Source organism: Hyaena hyaena, unplaced genomic scaffold, assembly GCF_003009895.1.
Source record: "Hyaena hyaena isolate Hyena2069 unplaced genomic scaffold, ASM300989v1 scaffold_171, whole genome shotgun sequence".
NCBI lineage: Eukaryota > Metazoa > Chordata > Mammalia > Carnivora > Hyaenidae > Hyaena > Hyaena hyaena.
In genome coordinates, this window is record NW_024080803.1 from 699,129 (window position 1) to 720,021 (window position 20,893).

The following is a 20,893-nucleotide window of genomic DNA, read 5'->3' on the forward strand; positions in this document are numbered from 1 at the left end:
AAAACTGGATGGTGAGATGCCTAAAATGTGCTTTTAAATGTAAGCAACTACTTCAGTCTTTGAGGCCTTTAACTGATAGTCACCTTCCCTTTTCTTCCACTCACTGAACGTTGTATTCCCTTAGAGAGAGAGAAAGAGAGAAAAGAAGGAAGAACATAAGAGCATCTTTTAAAAACAGCCCACTCAGGGGTGCCTGGATGGCTCAGTCGATTGAGTGTTCGACTCTTAATTTCAGCCCAGGTCATGATCCCAGGGTTGCGGGACTGAGCCCCATGTCAGGCTCCCTGCCGAGCATGGAGCCTGCTTGGGATTCCCTCTCTTTCTCTGCCCTTTCCCCCCCCAAAATAAAATGATTTTTAAAACCCCATCCAAACAAAGGGTGACATCAGCCATAACTCAGACTCCAGAACATACCTGTATTTCTGCTAAAAGAACTTTCTGACACTCCTGTCTCTTTGGCTCTGAACTGGATTGCCAGAGAGACTCATGGGTAGCACACTAGTGTTGGGCTATCTTGATGGCAGTTCATGTCTCTAATTTGTATTTCACATTCATTCCTAGTTCATGGAATTTCCAATTCATCCTTCCTGTCTCTCCCTGAAACAGGGACACTTGGAAAGATTCCCCAACTCTCAGAAAATTCTTTCAAGGTACTAAGATCAGCTCAGTCAAAATCCTTTAAGTCACTCTTGTAGACTGTTAGCTCTGCAGGCCTCTCCCACATAGGAAATCCAGTACCTAATAAATGCACCACTTTCAGAGGGGTTTCTATTAGAGGTGGAGATCAGGCTTTTATCCCTCCCAGAAACTCCTAGAGCTTCTGTGGAGCAGCCAGGGATCCTTATCCCATGAAAGGGGACCGAAACCATAAGGCTTTCTTGGGCCATGATCTGAACTTTAGAACGTAGGGTCAGTTTACCTAATATCATTATCCACAAGACCACCCTACCTCGGAAAGTTTTCGTGATCACATACCTAGCTAAGGGAGGCTGATGAAAACTGCCACAGAAGAATTGATTGTGGAGGCTGGGGGTGAGAAGGGTGCTTATGCCAGAGAGAATATAGACACACCTTCAGTAAGGGGAAACTAAGTTGATGACTTGGTACCGGAAGTCGGGGTTGAAGGTACAGAAGGGCCAGCCTTTATGCTCAGCAAATAGCAGAGCACAGATCTCCCCGCACTGCGAGAACAGAAGCAAGCGCGACCAGTTAGGGTCCCCGCCGCCTCCAAAGCCCACAGAGTCATGCTGGAGATTCCTCGGCCTTTCCTTTCTCCTCCTAATTAAGCTGCCTGTCTCCTCTTCTCCTTTATCAGGATCCAACTGGACTCCAGGGCTTAAAATACCCAGGAGCTGAGACGACAGGAGCCAGCACTCTTGTACATCTTGAAGGAGACTGGCTATACTTTTCACTCCCGAAGTCATTGATGGAAAGGGGCAAACTTTCTAACAGTTTGCAGTCCAGAGATGGGAGAGGACTCCCTTGAAAAGTAGCACTTTTCCTCATACTAGTGACAGTCAAGCAAAGACTATGGGAAGTTACTGCAGAAAGAACAGGGTGGGGGACCTTTAAGTGCCTTTCAGGGTCCTGACTCTCTATATAGACCTTGTTGCTACCTCAAAACACAGACATAATTCCTGGGCACCCCTTCATGCAAGAAAACTGCACCAGGAGCTATATGGAATATAGCATGAAAGACACACTCCTGATCTTTGAAGGAAGAGTGAATGTTCTAAGCCTTTGAGTTGTTCTCAAAGGTCAGCTGGCTTTCTTTTGTGAAACTCTGAGAGTTCCCTGATATAAGAATGAGGATCAAGCATGCTCTTAAGATCAGTCAGGCACTTTCCTAGAAACACAGGTATGACTGTTTGTCTCCATCCACACAAAGGATGCCCACAGGTCAACCTGTTCAGGGTGGAGTCAATTACAAGAGAATGGTGGCCTTTGCAGTGGAGTAATCAAAGCTTAACATAAGCTCCACTCAAACAACACAGTTTTTAATTCTTAGAACACACTACAGTCTTCTGGAAAGGATTTGATAGTTAACACATCCATGCTCCCCGGATATTTCTCAGTCTTCAAAAGCCTCCAAGGCTAGGCAGCACATGGGCTACAACACATTCAGACAATGAACTGTTTTGTTACCAGATTCTCAATGAAAGCCTAAGCTCTCAACACCCACCTCCCTTTCCCTATGCTCTTTCTTCATTCACTCCTAGAAGAAAATCAGTAACAAAGCTGAGTGAGGAAAAAAAATAAAGGGTTTCCTACATACGCTAGGATCTGGACAGAGCATAGGGTGACTAAGGACACTTTTCCCATTTGAACGGCTAGCCAGATGAGAACTCCCCTACAGAAGAATCTAGAGTGTAAGCCATTCAATGATGCCTTTGAGAGAGAAGTTTTTCCTACCACTCTTGGAAATGATCCCTTGGCGTGGAACGACACTGTTTACTTCCAAAAGTCAATGGCTATTCACAGAATGGTAGGACAGATGGCTTGAACATCTTAGAGTCTTCTTCATCTCAGAACCCCCCCAAAAAAGAAAGAGGCTGACTTCAGTCTCTAGGGACATGCGCACGGCGCCTTCTACTGAGCCCACCCGTGGCAACAAGCACACAGAGGCTGCTGAGGTTGGGGCAGGGCGCCTACCTGTGTAGCCAGCCAGGGCAGCAGCAGGAATGACAGGCTTGTCCTTGTTGAGGTCAGCACGGTCACGCACATAGTCCTTGAAGGTGCCCTTGGGCTTGTGGTTGGGCAGGGCAGCTGGATAGTCCTCTGAGTCGAAGCTGTCATAGGAGGGGACGCGCTGCAGGCTGTTGAAAGACGACTGGCTGCTCCAGGACTGGGTAAGGCGGTCACAACTATCGTAGCTCTCCACGCTCTCAAAAGAGTCCTGGCCTCCGAGCTTACCTGGGGGAAAAGGAGGAGGGAAGAGGGCAGGGGGAGAGGAATTGGGAAAAGACAACTGTAAAAACCCTCTCAGTGAGGACGGATTGCTAATCAGACCCGCAGGAGAGAAGGAGGAATGGAGAGGCCGATGGAAACGGAAGCATATGGGTGGACGGTGGGGAAGGGTGCCTCACCGGGCCACCATCCGAGAGCCCACCGCCACCGGATCGTCCTGTGTTACAGCCCCTGGGGCAGAGATTCAGCTGCATGCTGCTCATATCAGTCAGAGTGACAGAGCGGTGTTCAGAACCTCAAGAATTCCAGAGCCAGAAATCCAAGAGCAGAGAATCATACGTGGTATTACAGAATTTCTGGCTGACGTAGTAGACTCAATGAAGAGATGAAGAAATCGGAGGAGTGTCAGGCTCAACTTCCTACTCCAAACCAGGCCAGTGAGATGATTTCAAAAGGCCCAATTTGGCAAAATACTCTGGTCATAAGAAAAAAAAAATTTCCACTACACTAAGAGCAGATTGACCTTCCATGACCTTGGAACTGAAGTGTTATTTTTTAGCATTTTTTCCAAATACTATTTTTAAATGAAATACATGCAATGCCTCTATGCCTTCTCAAACACAGAAATAAGTTATGAGATGCTTTTTCCAGGAGATTATTAAGAAAAAAAAAAAAAAAACATCATCGCTCTTCTATCCATGTTCTTTATCCTCTCCAAGTACAACTTTGTACTTGAAATTTATACTTCACTGGGGGAGTGTGGGCAATAAAAAACAAAGGAGTTGATTAAAGAGTTAAGATCCATAGCAATGTCAGAAATCCTTTACTCTAGGAGTTGCTTAAGGCATTCTTAACTGACCACAAGATCATGCAAGTTCATTAATTTCCCAAACCAGGTTATAAACAGCTGCTATGATTGCATAATAGCTCCTAGAGAAATTTCCATTGGCAAAAATGCCATTAGAAAGGAGACTAAGCAAAAAAATAAATAATTTGGAGGAAAATAAATGTATCTAAAAGCTAAAAAGCTCACAGGAATATGTTCTATGTTCTCCTTTCGGATAGTTCTCAGACAACCTAAACTCAATCACGGGAGACTAAACGGCCATCTCTATTGAGCACGAGCCAAGAGGATGTGACAAATGTGTATGCAGAAATACTACGTCAACTCTCAAGTGCTCAGAGGTGGCTGGTCTACCAGCAAGTTTAAAACCAGAATAAGGCTGGCCTATACAAGCTAATACTGGTGGGTTTCTGGTGTATCCTCCCCTTCATAACAGTGGGGGTTGGTTAGAACAGTGAAATTCAAATATTTAATTATGGCATCCAAACCAAAACTAAATATATAGTAATTAGGAAGGAAGATATGTTGCTCATAAAATTTAAACAAACAACCAAAAAATCCAAGATAAAAGGTAGTAAGTTAAATATATACTTTTTGTAAAGCCACTGTTATAGATTTCCTGAACCCCTTATCCCCTCCAATACTGCTTTTAACAGAAAGGTAGTTATTTACCCACTTAATCTCATTCCTTCCTCAAATCATCCATTCGAAGAAGAGTAATCTCCGGAAGGCAAACTGAAGAGCCCCACGGGTTACTGACTCTGCCTACCCAGTCCACTGGCACAGTTGCAAGTCTTTATTATTATCACAAGTGAAAGAATTGTCTTTTCCAGAAATTCACATTACAAGACTCAAGAAAACAGCTTACAACACGAACGCAATAGCCTCTTTTTAACAGAACAGGAAATTTTGTGGCGTCTCATAAAAAGGTGTTTGGTAAGACCAGCTCTCCATCTTAATGGTCATTCAATTTCTCTGTGAGACAAACACACCAAAAGCCAAAGAAGGAGAATTCATCTTTTCATGCAGAACACCCCACGAAGTCACCAATATTTAGGCAGTACTGATACGTGAATCTCTCTGAGAGGATTCTACCGCTATCCGTCACTTTTATACTTGGAGGCCATGGAGACTGGAATTTCCACAAGCAGGAGAGCTGAGTGTCCAAGGAGCCCCAATAAGCAGGGGCACTAAACTAGGCCATAACCACCCTCTGGCAGCCTGTCAAACATGAGCCAAATGTAACTCAGTGGAGAGTTGTGGTTTATGGCAGTAGGTTGCTTTCTTTTAGCTCTGTTTCACAATCCTGGAGCTGGGAACCTTCGTTTACGGGTATTTTCTCCAAAAATGGGTTGAATCCAACTGGATTAGGCACTCAGTTATGCTACTGTGTTCATGCAGGGAAGCATGTGTTCTCTAAGATGTCCGCTGGCAAGCTCCTCTGAGAAATGGCTCACAGCAAGGTCCTCCCAAAGCGATCGGACTCCACCAAAGAGACCTCAGAGCACTCTCGACAGTGGATGGAGCAGCCCTACAGCAACCCGCCGAACAGACTAGCACAAAGACAGTACTCAGAGTCCAAATAAGTGGGACACAGAAGCACTTTGTATACTATAATGCAGTACACGAATACCATGATTATTACTACTAATAATCCGCTAACAGTAATGCATTCATTCGAACCAATCACACCATGGCCGTTTCCATCAGCCCCTGGAAGATGTCATGTTTGCAGAACTTCTAACCTGCAAAACAGCAGCCATGAGCAAAATGGTCTTCCCCTCTAGTTCGTGTGGTCAGTCTAGTATAAGGGAAGGAGAAGAACGAGGCCAGAGAAAACCAGCTCATGCCCCTCTGCCCAGGTCACTCTCTGGTCCACAGCCACTGACACGGGGTCAGAAGGATGCTGGAGACCAAAACCAAGACCAGAGAGAAGGAGAGGGAGAAGGGACAATCACACAAACGCAAAGCCAGACGCAATTTAAAAACAGCGTGACGGCAGAGCTACCCGAAGTTACGCCATGGCAGAGCCCAGCCCTCACACTCGGCCTCATCACATATATGTACAGAAAGCCCCACAAGGAAGAGTTTTACTGCTTTGACCTGCCTGGGAAGAAGAAGAAGAAAAAAAAAAAAAAGGTACACATACATACATGTGTGTATGTATTTAAATAGACATGCATCCAAAAATAAAAAGAGTCAGAAAGGGGAAGGCAAAACTGGTTCCACCCATCCCCTTTGGTCTGAAACACAAACACCCTGGGGCCCTAAGAAGGAAGATTACAGGTTCAGATTTTGCTAGGGACTTTCCCTCTGCAGGGCCTACTGCCTAGCCTAAGTGCCTGCTGGGAGGAAGTGTAAGCCTCACACTCGAAGAAGATGACAATATGTATGGCCCCTGGTGCCTGTAGAGTGATTCTTCAAAGTAAAGATGTCTTTGGGCTCCCCTCTGAGAGACTCAGGAGAGGCAGCAGATGATTTGTCACTGAGCAGAAATCACTACGAGGCCAGCCCAGCCTGTCTTCTGTGGCCGAAGCGCTCAGAGCAACACCTTGATGAGCTTTCTCCTGTTCCTCTTCCTGTTTGTAATTTTCCTCCATTTATCCATTGGAAGAGTCATTTTTTTTTTCAGCTTTCTAGAAACCAGCTAGTTCTTCCTCGACGAACAAATCCCTCCTTACAGAAGACTATACTTTTCTCAGAAACAAAACAATGTGGACGCTTCGTGAGGCGGGCTGGTGCCTCTGAGTGTTCATGCCCTGATCTTAAATTCGGGTGTGCTTAAACTTTCTTTGCTTTATAAAGTCAGTCAGCTCTATTTTGAAACATTTACTTCTCTGTCAGTGAATATTTTGTCATTGTCATGAGAGTCATGCCGACACAAGTACCCTCTTTTGGAAGCCTCTGGCCACCTTGTTCCCTGGTCCTCTAGCTAAATAGTACGCACTCGCACCACACTGCTGAAGACCAGCTCCAAATAATCCACTGGTTAACAATTTTGTGTCTTCCCAAACCAAAGAAGTCACAGGAGGTTAGAGAACCCAGGCTGAGAAGCAGAGGTCATTCAGATACTACCAAGCCAGGGTCTGCAGTCTGATGCAGAAATACTCTAGGAAGAACCCTAGGACGCATGTGAAGTTCAGAGCTTTCCAGGAGGGTCACGTGAGCCATTTTTATCCGGTTGTGTCTTCTTCAAGCAAAATTCACCCCAAGAAGACAAATCATACCTCAAAAGACAACCATATTCAACTACTTATTATTTAATAAAATATTTTACCCAAAGGAGAAATGTGATTGGTCATCGTGCCACCAATTCCAGCATGGACACCATGGTCTTTGTCATGATGGTGGACCTAGCTAAAATTCCATGTTGGAAAGCTCTTAATATCTAGACAGTCTAATGGAAAGGCTCAGACGCAGGAATGGACAGGGCCAACGGCAGAGGGGGGAAAAAATGGGACCTGGAAAACTCACACAGTTAGGTAATTTTTTGGAAACCCAAGAGCTTCTAGAGAAGAAATCTGACCTACCACGACTGGTCCTCCCCATGCACATGTTGTCTGGGGTTACGACTTCTTGTTTGATGGCAAAGTAGTCTGTCTGCAAGGTGTCTGTCTGCAGAGGGTCCCGGAGAATGACCGAGGGGTAGTCGTTCTCATACTTGAGGGAGAGGAGTTCCTCTGAGCTGATGGGATGGAGTGTCTGGTAGGACTCGGTGATGAAGCTAGGCTCTGAGAACTCCGAGGGAGGAACGCACTGAGCATGCTCGATACCATAACCTGGAAACAGAGAGCATGTGCTATTGGAGAGAGGGCCAATTTGCACCTCAGATTAGCAGGCCTTCACCATTTACAACAGCCCCACAAGCTGAAAACAAGCTTACTAACTTAGAGATTGAAAGGAACATATTTTAAGTCAAAAGGGCCTGGGTGTTTAACGTTGCTCTACTACTTGGCAAGATACTTCCCTTTTCTGGCTTAATTTACACATCTCTAAAATGGGGGTGATTGCAATCTTCCTCAGAGTGTTGTGATGAAGATCAAATGAGAGTATATGTGCAAAATGTGTACCAACACTTGCTACCCTGTAGTTAATATCACTGTTGTTATTAGAATGAAAATCATAATAAAATGGTCAAAGGAAAACAAACCTGCTCAAGACACCTTTCCAAAGCAAGGCCATCAGGTAAGGACAGCCCTACACTAATTCTCTTCATGAGGCCACCTCTCCAGTATGGTTAGGTATCATCTATTAGAAGGGAGAAGGCTTTATTTTCTGGAGTAGAATCTGAAGCTACATGGCACATGCAGAGGAAATACTGTCATACCTACTAGTAAAAGGGAAGGAAGAAGGGCCACAACCATATCCCTAACCCAACGCTCTGATGGCCACGGTGCACAGGATCAAATAAGGTCAAAGTTCAGGGGTCAACTTGTAGCCTCTCTGCATGAGTTTCAGGCTAAAGATCTCAGAGAGAGATCCTGGCAGGTAAGAGTCTGCAGGTCAATAAGCATATCAACATGTAAATAGGATGAAGCCTTGTGCCTGGTGGTAATAACAAATAACCAAGAGGCTACAGTAAAGAAAACATTATTTTCCATAGAATTACCACAAAGGAGCCTGAGACCATCCGGGACAGGAATCCTTTCTTAGGTCCCCATCATAGTAAGAAGAAACCACAGGAGACGAGTGGAAGGTGAACTTACTAATGAAGTAATCCGAGGTATAGCGGGATTCTGGATAGGTAGGGTTGACTCCATTAACTTGATATGGTTTCACATCCTCTGTAACAGACAGGGCAGGGAACCAAACAGAGAGGTCAACATGCAAGTAACATTTGGCCTAAAAGGACCGTGGACACAAGGACCGCAGTGATCTCAGCCCCTCTTGTAAGAAATCTGCATGTTCATTAACTAAGCTGGTGTGTGAGTCTACCCTGACTGGAGCCTTGTCTCAAAATGAGATCACAAAAGTATGGCTAAGCCTATTATTTCAGTAGCTGCAAAATGGGATTTAATATCTTGGAAAGAACGCCAGTGAGTAATCTCTAAGGGCTGGGAAGCCATTCCACCCTCAGTCTGATGGATGTGTGGACCATATTACCATTGGAGGCTTGGGACGTTACCAGAATTGGTCCCCAACACTCAAGCTGATCCGTTCCAAAACTTTATGGGAATAGATTACTGTCTCTAGGTAGGTAGATTAAATGGCCTCCATTTCTTCTAACAGAGGTCTGGTTTCTGTGTTGTTTTTTCGATCACCCCCACATTTCAAGTATAGGCCCAGAGGAGAACAGGACACTGGTAAGGTGATTCTTTGGTGGACGTGGCAGGGCTCGTGCAACGAGAGAAAACAGTTATCACCAACTGCTGCTGGCGACCCGGTGCCAACTCCCCTTAGAAGGAGAAAGGAATGTAGGTGAAGTTAACTGAGCACAGACAAGCTCTCCGCTGAATTAAGGTAAGCTTCAGGATCCTCTCATTACCCTGGAATCCAATGGTGTGACCTCAACCATTGTACAGAGTGGTCTGATTCTGTTTCACCGTAAGAATCAGACATAAAGAGGGAGGATTGGTTTGGGTTTTTCCTCAGATATCTGATAGCTTGCTGGGAGCAGAGACTGCTGGGAAAACAAGTTTATGCCTGCACAGAAAAACAGTTCCCAGTTGAGATAAAATGATTAAACTTTGCTTTAGCAGGCTTATCAGATTGAAACATCCCTGTACCTTTGGCCTTCCACCCCACCCCAAGCAGCTATGCTCTGGGGCTGTGTTGCTGTAGTTTAATTTCAGAACAAAAGCTACAGCCTCCATGCAAACATCTTGCTCAGCTACTCAAGTACCTAAAGGGAGATGGTTCTTCCTGCCTCTCCAGGTAGAAAATGGGTGGGATGAGAGGATCTGCGTTCTCCAACATTTTCAATTATTTCCCCACTTGCCTAAATTCTATTCAATTATGACTCTGCGTGGAGAAAGTAAGCCAAAACCTGTCTTAGGGACCCAGACGTTCCAGCACGAATCCGTATTATTATACAAAGGACGGAGGGCAGGAAGTTCAATCAAAAAGACTTAGGTTTAAGGAAATGAGCGATCTAGAGAAACCACCTAATCTGCCCTCATTTTACAGATGAGGACACCAACAGTACCCGAGCCGCTCTTCCCATCTCACGGGGCTGTTCTGAGAATCCAGAGAGAAAATGTATCTTAAAGCACCCTGGGAACATAGAGATGCTACACGGTTATTACCAATGGCTGTGACGACAAATACTCCGGAAGACCTGACGGCTCCATGGAGCTAACAAGAGGGAAACAGCGTATCCGTAGAATATATCTGGGTTACACGGTCTGGTAGAATCCACCTTTGTGTTTATACGCCAATGGTTACATCAGATCTGTTTTGAGCCTGCCCTATCTCTTCCCTCTATAAACAGGTCACTCATGTCAACACGTAGGAGTGGGTGTTTGTGCAGCTACAGGGATGTGTCGGGGTTTCGGGAAGCCCACACCTGGCAGTCCTCAGGCGTGGTAGCCGCAGCGAGATTCACCTAGTTCTTGACTGTGTTTATTTATTTATTTTCCAGCAGAAGCTAAAGAGAAGGAGGAAAGATAACACCTCTGGGCCCAGAGGAATCTAATTTGGGGCTCTCCTGAGCATTGCGGAGTGGAAAATCTCCTCAAACAAAGGAAGGTATTATATGGAATAAAAATTCTAATCTGGAGCTCTGCTCGCCGCCCCCAGTGTCTGCACCATGGGCTGGAGCTGGTGACCACAGGGAAAGGGTGGGCCTGGGTCAGAGAGGCCAACGGGCTTCTAGGCTTACAGTCAGCTGGAGGGCACTGCTGACTGCTGGTAACTGCAATTTATTTTAAGAAGAAATTCAGAAAAATAAGTGCAAAAACACCCAAGTTTGCCGCCTGCTGCTGTTTCTATACTCAGCCAGGACTGTGGTACATGAGTCACTTGGTCCAAAAAGGTTGGAAGAGGCTCGTAGGGGAGGCCATGTCATTACAAGGTTGCAACATGGTGTCCTGACATAACCCCGGGGTCTGTTCTGGATGACAAAGGTATGCCACACCGCGGCAATCCCAACCCTGTTAGTGGGCAGAGAAGTCGGTCTTATTAATTAGCTCTGAACAACGAAGCTCTCTTGCGGATGTGGACAGGTATCGCACTGCCACGGATCAAGGGAATGTGTATTAAGATTGCCAGGGAAAAACAAAAACAAAAACAAAAACAACAGGAAAACAACTATCTGTCTTGGAGCTGGCGACAGACACTGCCTGAAGAGAACATGAGTCGAAGATAAGGACTTGGATCAGAATTTTGCATAGTGAGAAGCTTCTAGAGTGTGATCTTGCAAACTATTACAATCTGAACCCCTAATACGTATTAGAAAAAGAAACTAACATTTATTAAGCACCTGCTACATGCCAGCCTGACGTGTCTCCACAGCCCATACAGACCTTGAGAGGGCCCTCACAGATCGTGGCAAGATATCCCTCCCTTGGGTATGGTCCCCCACCTACTGCTGCAGCAACCCCACCCCGCCTCCACACCATTACCTTTCTGCAGGATCTCAAGATGTTCCCACAGAATGTCGCCGACGAAGTCTGGGGCCAGCTCGAGAAAGCAGTCTTTCCCTAGCGCACAGAGAGCTGCTCCATTCATACAGAACTTCTGGAAGTCCACACCTTTCAGGCTGAACTCATTCACAGCCCACATCACCCAGTCCCGAACGTGGGTTTCTGTCCACTGCCGGGGGTCTGAGGAAAGAGAGCAGATGGAGATCCAGCAGGTCACATTTTACCGCTTGCCCAATCCTCAGGGAGGACATTAAAGGATCTGAGGATGTTCTCCGATTCACAGAGACAGTAAGTCATTGTTGCTAATCCTAATGCCGAAGCTGCTAGTAACAACAGGATCAGGTGCCTGTGTTCATTACACCAGATACCCTGCAAGGGTGGAACAGCATCAGGGAACAGACAGTACGTACTCTTCCTGCGTGGCCTGTGGTTGAACACGCATCCATCAGCATGGCACTTAGAGGTGGCAGGCTGTGGTGCTCACCACACACCTGCCATCAAGGTCACCCCCTTCAAACTAGCAGATGACTTTATGAGATGCTGGAAAAGCCAGCGGTCAGAATTCACTTCGTGAATATTCTGCTTTATGTTCCTATTAAGATGTTGGACATGGCTCTCAGCTGAGGCTGTGGTAAAGTAGGATATATATGAGAAAAGGTCTGGAGGTACATTTACAGAATCTAAGATGTGGGTCTGACTGGGCTGGAAGCAACAGACAGTGTTACTCTTACTCAACAGAAAAGTATTCTTTCTGCTCTCAATTGTTCAGGAAATGTTGCTTGCTGAAGGCTTAAGTGTTCTCCAGTCATCTGTCCTTTCTGACAACTCCAGTCCCCTTACATTCCTAAATAAACCCTTTCAGATGAGAACACCCAAGTATAAACACATTTCACCAAAGTACATGGAAAAGAAAAGAGCCATCAGTCAAATTCCAAGGAATGTAGCTCACTGAGTTCATCCAATGATGGCCCAGAATGGCTCTAAGGCTGTGTTCTCCAAGCTTGTCTGTGCTCTGGAATTGCCTGACAGGCTTCAAAAATACTGATGCTACCAAGACTTGCATGTTAATGGGTCTGAGACATGGCGTGGGCCATGGATTCTTCGAAGACTCTGAATCTTGTGCAAACACATTTGGGAACCACTGTCCTAATACCAAGATGGCAGTTGGCAAACCTGGGAGATGGGGAAGCATTTGCATGAAGATGCTGACCCAAGTATGGTTAGTAATCATGTCTATCTTCATGCTATAGGTGAGAAAATTGACCTCACCTAAAAGTCTGGTCCCGTCTCTTTTTCCATCAACAAAACATACCTTTGGGAATTCCCAGTCGTTGCTGTTCTTTAGAGAAACCACTGAAAGTAGCTTTCAATGCTTGAGACATCATTTCTTTGCTGCTTGGAGTTAATAGGGGGACATCGGCACATTCCATATCTGTAAGAAAAAAAAGTATCATCTGAATAATAAAAACCACACAGGCGATGGATGTTAGCTAGACTCACAATGGTGATCATTAAGCAATATATGCAAATACCGAATCATTATATTGTACGTCTGAAACTAATATATGCCAATTTTATCTCAATTTTAAAAAAACGAATAGGTAGTTAACCACCCATAAAATATAATATGACATGAATAGTCTGGAGAAGGCAAGCTGAGAAATAACTATACTAACATCCTCACCAGGGCAGGTAAAATTTGGGGGGCTTTCCCCTCAAAAAAAACCTGACTCTTGCCTAGAATGATCTGCATCCTTGACCCAAAAAAAATGCTTATTGTTTCTGTATAGCTTTACTAATTCACTCAGAGTCCCTACTCACACTTCATATTCACTGAGAGTATTAATGTGACTACATACTTTCAGTTACCTATGAAGAGGAAATAACATTCATCCATTTGACAAAATTGAGCACTTGTGATATGTAAGGAATCAGAGAAAGAGAAACGATCCTTACCCTCCTAGAGCTGGATATCAGATTCTGGCAGGGGATTTGGTCATTATAAAAACTACTTGCAGCATTAAACATTCGAATATGTCAATAAGGGCTTCAAAGGAGAAGCAGGAGATGAGATGTTAACGTAAAACAAAAATTCCTGCAAGCCCGGAGGAATCAGAAAGAGCCTCCCTTAGAAGAGAGATGCGTGACCTGAGATCTAAAACATGCATACTAGTTTAAAAAAGAAAAGCACTCTAGACCAGTAGTTCTCTAAAGGTGGTCCCCAGACCAGCTGCATCACCACCATGGGGCCCCACTCCACACCTCCGGAATCAGAACCTCTGAGGAATGGGGGTGGGGGAAGCCCAGAAATCTGTGCCTTTAACACACAATCCAGGTGATCCTGATGACCTTGGTCCTAGACAAGGGGAAGAGCAGAAAAAAGGTTGTGAGATGGGGAGAGGAGGGGAAATTTTGCCTGGTTTTGTATCAAAAAGATGAATGCAGTGGGAGCAGAGAAACCCAGGGACAGTAGTTTGAAAGAGGACAGACAAGCGTGCAAGCTGTTAAGGTATCCTGATAGATCTGAAGTGGCTCCACACTGTAGGTCTGATTTGCATTTCCCTAATGATTAATGCTGTTTAGCGTCTTTCCATGTGCTTACTGGCCACTTTCGTATCTTCCTTGGAGAAAAGTCTTTTCAAAGACTGTGCTCATTTTTAATAGAGTTGCTGGGGTTTTTGCTATTGTTGTTGTTGTTGAGTTTTATGTAGGAGTTTTTACATGTAGTTTTTACATGTAATTTTATATGTCCTTTATATGTAGGAGTTCTCTGCATATCCAAAAGAGTCAAAAAGGGTCTTAAAGAGAGATTTGTATCTTAGGCTCACAGCAGTATTATTCACAAATAGCCAAAATGTGGAGGCATCCCAAGGGGCCATCAAGAGATGGCGGAGATGAACAGATACACAAAATTTAGTGTATCCATACAATGTGATATTAGTCAGCTGGATGAACCCACAAGTTATGCTAAGTGTGATAAGCCAATCACAGAAAGACAAATTATATGAGGTACTCAGAATAATCAAATTCATAGAGACAGGAAGTGGAAAGGTAGCTGCTAGAGCCTAGAGGGAGAAAGGGCTGGGGGAGTTTGTTTCATGGGGACAGAGTTTCAGTTTTATAACATGGAAAGAGTTCTGGAGGCAGATGGTGGCGATGGCTGTACAACATTACAAATGTCTATAACACACACCACTGATGTGTACACTAAAAAATGGTTAAGATGGTGAATCTTATGTTAGGTGTAGTTTCAATAAAAAAAGAAATGGAGAAAAAAAAGAGAGAGAGAGAAGATCACCTTAGCTGTTCTGTAAAGAATGGTTGAGGTGGTGACTATGAATAGACGTGGGAAAATTTGGTAAAAGGTTATTGCATTAGTTGCAGTGAAAGATGATGTAGCTTTGAGTAGGTAGATGGTGACGCAGATAAAATAAGTGGACAAAGTTGAAGTGCATATGGAAGGTACTATCTATAAAACCTGATTTCTGTAGGTAGTGAGGAAGACTTAAGGTATCAAAATCTGTACATTCGCAAAAATGTCATCCTTTGCTAAATCCATCTGTATTTTTATCTCTATGTCCAATCCCTCTTGTACTTGGAGAAGAGGTTCAAAACAAAGATCCATAAATATGGCTCAAGTTAAAAATTATCTGTATTCAACACAGGCACAAGTTCCTGTATAAAAGCTAACAAAGAAAGAAATGACCTGAGAATTCCTAACAACCATTCCGTGATCTTTAGGCAGTGATTACACTTTACTGCAGTGATTTCCAGAAGCCCTCTTCCTCACTCTGAATCTGGACTGTATCATATGAAACTGACTTATTCAGTGGCTGAGGTCCAGGCGCGGCTACTGTAGAAGTTCCTCCACTAGCCATCTCTAAACCCTGGCCATTTAAAAAACTTCTCTGAACACACATAATGTGTTATTGGCTGAACAAAATGGAAATATGGAAGTGAAAAGATGACAATAGGTGACCTCTGCAAAAAGGAGCAAACATATTGCCTCCGAATGTCAAAATGAGTGGAAACTACATTGTAAGAAAGGAGAGCCAGTACTTTCCCTCCAGTTTGCTTTGGGCGATGCTGTCAGGAAACAGCTTGGGGTCAAGCTTTGCCCTGAAAGGACAGAAGGCTCACTGCAGCTGCTCCCCAGGCCTTGCCACGGTGGGTGAATCTGAAGGACTAGGGAGTGGAGAGTCTGGGCCACCCTGGGCCATGCCCCCAAAAATCTAGTAATCTAGTGGAAAAATCAACATGCCTCCAGGAAGGTTGACAAAATGATGGAAAATCCCAGATTGTTAAGAGGGAAAAATGGGGGGGAGGGGATCAAGTGTTGATTACATAACATCCAGCCCTTCAAACAATGGAGTAATCATCAAATGAGTCACCAAGAAAGACATCAATGCTGCCCCTTTGTCCCTACTCTCCACGCCCAAGAACAGCTAAGTGCCAGGTCCAGAAATGTCTCCACTTAGAGGAGAGGTCAGCTTTACCTCAGAGAAAGAGGCTTTTTCTTTAACCCCAGAGCATTATTTTTTGAAAGGGATGACCCACTGGAGCATCCTCACCTTCCAGCACAGGACAGAACACACGAGTCTATCAACAAATGGTTAGTGAATTCAGTGTTGTCCACATGTGAATCAACTTTCCCTCCCTCCACTCCCGTCCAACACAAACTCGTGAGGTTGAACTGTGTGGGTTTTGTTTTGTGTGTTTGTTCCCTCCACTGATTTCCGATTCAATGAAAAGAACTTTACTGATGGCGGATATTGGCCAGGACAACACATGTGGAAAACACAGGCCAGGCCAAATGGACAAAGTGGTTCTGCTGCAAGCTGGAAGTGAAAGAGGAGACTGGCTAGGAGGCCCCAGGCATCTTCTGAACAGAAGATGCCAAGGTGATGTGAAGGCCAAGGATGACAGCAGAAAGCCTGAGAAAGAGGTTTCCTGGAGTCTGTTTCCTGTAACTCCACACACTCTGGCAGTACGGGCTGCACAGGGCTGCTGGGCTGACAACTCTCCATGCAGGTTCCTGCTTCCTGTTAGGGAACCAGCCTCTCCAGGCTCTCGCTTGCACTCTCCAAGAGAAGCAGCTGGAATTACTTTCGCCTGTCCACCTCACTGCCATCTCCGAAAGCCTGGTCCACACGCTGGCAGCTGCAGCTGTACAGGACCCATCAGCCCTGCCCCTGGCCCAGGACACAAAGTGCCGGATCCTTTGAAAAAGTGCTCACGGCTCAGCTGGCTGGCGAAGGCCAACCCCACCAACTTGGGACACCTGCATTTGCACTCGGTGAGCTCAGGAGAAGGCGTGTCATTGCCTCTGGACCCAAAGGATTGAGACAGGAAAGTCAGCCCTATTCTCCCAAAACGTGTGGAATGCTGACTTCAAAAAGTTCAAACCTCCTCTATAAGTGGGTGAACAATTAGCCAGCCTTGTCTTTATTAGCAGGATGGGTACCGTGTTTAAAAGATGATGAACAGTCACATGCAAAAGGAGACATCGGTCTCAAATATTACACTCTTTTCATATAAAATACGAATGCAAAATTTCCCCCTCTGTTGCTAACTTGTGGTTGCAGCAGTTCTGATAATTACACTGATCAATAATAATGAAATCATTACACAGGTGGAGAATCCAACCTGCTTTAGCCCCAGCAGGCATCTGTTATTCCTGCCACATTTTGCCTCATTACCTATCATGATATTTTTGCATTAGGTACCTAATATTTCTAACTTTAGGAAAGGCACCTAGAAATTAATCAATGCCCCCCCGCCCCCCCGCCCAGAGAAACGAACTAACTGCATTTCATGGACAAGTATTAAAGTTGCCTTGTGTTTATTTGCAGTATCTTGAATTTAAATAACACGTTTGTCTCCAAATGCTGAGAACCTGACCTGAAGGTATCTTACGCCAATACAACGAAGACTTCTAATACAATGTATTAGAAACTGAAAACATTATGAGCATATCAGGTTTCTAACCGAGTGATTATCCCTCAGAACCCTACATGTGGGTTAATATTTATAAGAACCACCCCAAGTTTTGGAGAATAGAGTTGTACAGAAGCTAGGGAATAAGGAATAGTCCCAAGCTCTGTCTTACCAAGATTGTACGGTATCGAGGCTGAAATGAGCAGGTAGCACTACTTGAATCAGTAAGGGCATAACGAACCAGGGGCCTTCTGAACGCATGGAAACATCTGCTCATTTTTCACTGTGGCCTGACCCTGAACAAGAGCTTATATACACCCCATGGATGGTATAGGTCAAATGTAGAACAAGGGTTTCGATTCATTCCTATGCAACTCAAAGTTAAGGGCTGTTCGATGTCCAAGAACCCATGCAAGATGTTTTCATGTGACTTTTCATACCATCCCTTTAAGTCGTTTGAAACCAAACGGCTCATAGCAACCACGTTGCATAGAATCTAAGCCTGAAGTGACGTGCGTTCTGGGAGAAGTCAGGACACGGCCTTATTGACCTGAGGTGTTTCTCCCCTCAGCGTTCTCAAACTACAGAAGAAAGTGGAGCATCGGGGATTGGAGGGATAGGTGATAAAAGACAAAGCCAAGCACTAGAAATGCCAGGTGCATTATTCCAGTCTGGCACAACCATCAGACTGGCCAAACCCCAGCAAGTTACCATGATGACAGTTAGCTGTGTGTGGCAGGTGCTGTCCTGAGGAAGAGCAGCCTGAAAGAAACACCAAGAATGAATAACAGGCCTTACAGCTCAAAGCTGCTTTTTGGTCCACTAAGATCTTCCATGAACACTATTTCACAATATCACACAGGAAACTTCCAAGGGTCCCGGGAAGGTATCATAGGATCCCCATTTTATAAATGAGGAGACAAAGCTCCAAGGCAGCAAGAGATAGCCATGAAATTAATGTTTGTTTATTTCTGAGAGAGAGACAGCATGGAGTGGGGGAGGGGCAAAGAGAGAGGGAGACACAGAATCTGAAGCAGGCTCCGAGCTCCCAGCTCTCAGCACGGAGCCCAATGTGGGGCTCAAACCCAGGAACCATGAGGTCATGACCTGAGCCAAAGTCAGAAGCTTAACAGACTGAGCCCCCCTGGTGCCCCACAGAGCCAGTCTTTGAACTCTTCAATCCAAGCTCTTTCTACTCTAGTCCACTGCTGTAGCAAATAGGAGTAGTAGATCAGAGATCCAAGGAAACTAAAAGTTTTACAGCTCAGAGAGAGAAACTGGGACTTGTATTTCCTTCTTTCTTCTCCTTTTTTTTTTTTTTTTCTGGACTTTTATTACTTGGTTTGAAAATTAGACACACTTGAGGAAATAATTACAAACTTAAGAACTAGCCCCATAAAGACATAATTAAAAGCCATTTACAGAGTCAACTGTAGTCTTGTCCCTGTTTGTGGGGCCATGGGCAGTGATGCTTCCTTCCTTCCATACAAAGTGTCAAGGTTAAATGACAACCTGGCTTCCTTCCCTGTCTGTGTTCACCCCTGAGTCACCTTGATGTGTGATCGTGCACATCATATAAGGTTCATGAGTTAATATGTTTCTTAAAGTGAAGGAAATCCAGAAGAAACCTTCTGGTTCATACAGGGAGGAAATAAAAACAATAGTCCCAAAGGAAAGAGAACCCCAGAGACAAGGGGGAAAGATGTACGAGGGGCTTGACTCGGCTTGTCGGTCAAAATCCACGGGTTCTTATCTCAGGTTTGCCACTAATATAATCACGCTGGATAAGTCACTTAATCAGCGTACTGCTACAAAGAGGCCCGTTAATAGGTCTAATATCCCTCATAGCATTTTTAATTTTCCTTATGGTACTTTTCAAACATACCCCAAAAGAGAGAGCATAGTATATATAATGAAATCCCATTCAAAAGCTATCAAAACACTATCCGTTCTATTTCATCTCCTTCCTCACACACTCCCAGACCACATGTCACTTCATCTACAAATATTTTATTGTCATGAAGACATTCTCTAGATAAAGAAGGATAATATGAAAGCTTGCGTGAGACAGATAAACTCTTGGAAAAAAAAAATAAGGCTTCAGATTACTTTCCACGGTGCTTACGTCTAGGCCTACATTTTTATTTACTGGTCCATGTGAACTACAGAACTTGTTTCCAAGCAGTACTACCATGATCTGGAAAGTGAGGAAGTTGGATCAGAGAGAGCGGAGCGCAACCCAGGAATGGTAAACCAGTGCCTTTGACTCACATGTCCTACAAGCAGAGACTGCAAGGGTCGTTCTTCCTAATGGTTAATGTCCACGTGAACTTCTAACTGTAACTTCGCAAGAAAAGGCTGGGACTCCTGGGAAGCATCCAAAGGGCAGTGCCAAGCTGCCTAGAAAGTCCCAGTGTGGGAAAGCAGGCACCTTCACTCTGTTAGATCAATAGAAACAGAAAAAAACTGGCTGTGGCCAGGGCCTGATAACTCTTGACTTCAGAGTGGCTTGTTCCTGGAAAGTTGTTACTGGTCTCTAAGAGGACTTCCCCCAGTGAAGATACTGGGATCTCAGAAGAATGTGAAAAGGAATCTCAAAGGAATCTCTTCCACTCTCCTCATTCTAAATCCTGTAACGGGCCCTCGAATCTTGCCAGGCAGGACTTCCAGCTGAGGGAGCTAGTATCATCCACAAAGCTTCCGGCTGAGGTTAGTGCAGAGAAGGGAAATCAGCGTCCTTCCTCAGCCCCTCAGCTCTGTTGTCATAAACCTAATGATGTGACAGCAGTGAGGGACAAGGAGGACTCTGCCCCAGCAAGCACACATGGCGTGATGCCCTTGTTGAGCCACCATCCCTACCCAATGGTCCATCGTGACCCCCAAGTAATGGGACACCATGAGCTCTGAAACAGACCTCCAGCACCTGCCACCCTTCTCTTAATACCCAATCTCCTACGAGCCACCGGCCAATTAAAAACAAAAAACAAAAAACAAAAAAACATTCCAAAGAGGGGAGAAAGAAGTTGCACAGAAAAGCCCCAATTCACCCTCCAATAACCTGACTGACCAAAAACGCAAGCCACTCTCCGGTTACAGCATCTCGGATCCTGTGCCAAGGTGCTCCGCCACTGGGGAGCCCGCACTGCGTGAGTACGACGTGCCCGCGCAGAGGTAGGTGCCCCTTCTCAGGAGGAAGCGAGCCTCAGGACAAAAGAGATGGTCCTTGGCGAGGCAAAGCACGCTCCCAAGTGCACTGGGAGAGCGGCCGCGGGCCCTGCAGCCGGGCCTGGGAAAGAAGCCTGCAGAGAGGACTTCTGAACATCTGAACATCTGTAGGAAGTGACTTCAGTCCGCTCCCTTCTTCCCTTCATCCACCCTTTGCCCCATCCCCCAAAAGGAGTTTTAACACATTATTACCGCTGAAGTCCTGAGGATTTGGTGACTCACCAGGCTCACACATGGTTCCAATGAGCCCTTGACCATTACATGGTAGGGGAGCAGGAAAAACAAATGAAAGCAGTTGTAATTCGGCAGCGCCGGAGTTCAGACCTGCCAGACAAAAGGGATTGCAGGCATGTTCCCAAATCCGTTCAGGCACCTGACATGCAAAGCTATTTTTAAT

General features: G+C 45.1%; 1 protein-coding gene across 3 annotated transcripts in view; it reads right to left on the reverse strand.

Annotated features, from left to right (window-relative positions):
- Positions 1-20,893, reverse strand: part of ETS1 (ETS proto-oncogene 1, transcription factor) — a 64,910-nt gene that overhangs the window by 18,026 nt on the left and 25,991 nt on the right. The window contains exons 1-6 of one of the 3 annotated variants that reach the window (XM_039240261.1): positions 20,719-20,786; positions 12,647-12,766; positions 11,314-11,514; positions 8,458-8,535; positions 7,282-7,530; positions 2,653-2,913 (exon numbers count right to left, since the gene is read on the reverse strand). In XM_039240261.1, the coding sequence (XP_039096192.1) occupies positions 2,653-2,913; positions 7,282-7,530; positions 8,458-8,535; positions 11,314-11,514; positions 12,647-12,766; positions 20,719-20,731 (922 nt within the window). In that variant the 5' untranslated portion in view covers positions 20,732-20,786. Of the gene's footprint in view, positions 1-2,652; positions 2,914-7,281; positions 7,531-8,457; positions 8,536-11,313; positions 11,515-12,646; positions 12,767-20,718; positions 20,787-20,893 lie in introns of those variants that run through there. The other 2 variants (XM_039240260.1, XM_039240262.1) reach the window with 2 other exon arrangements.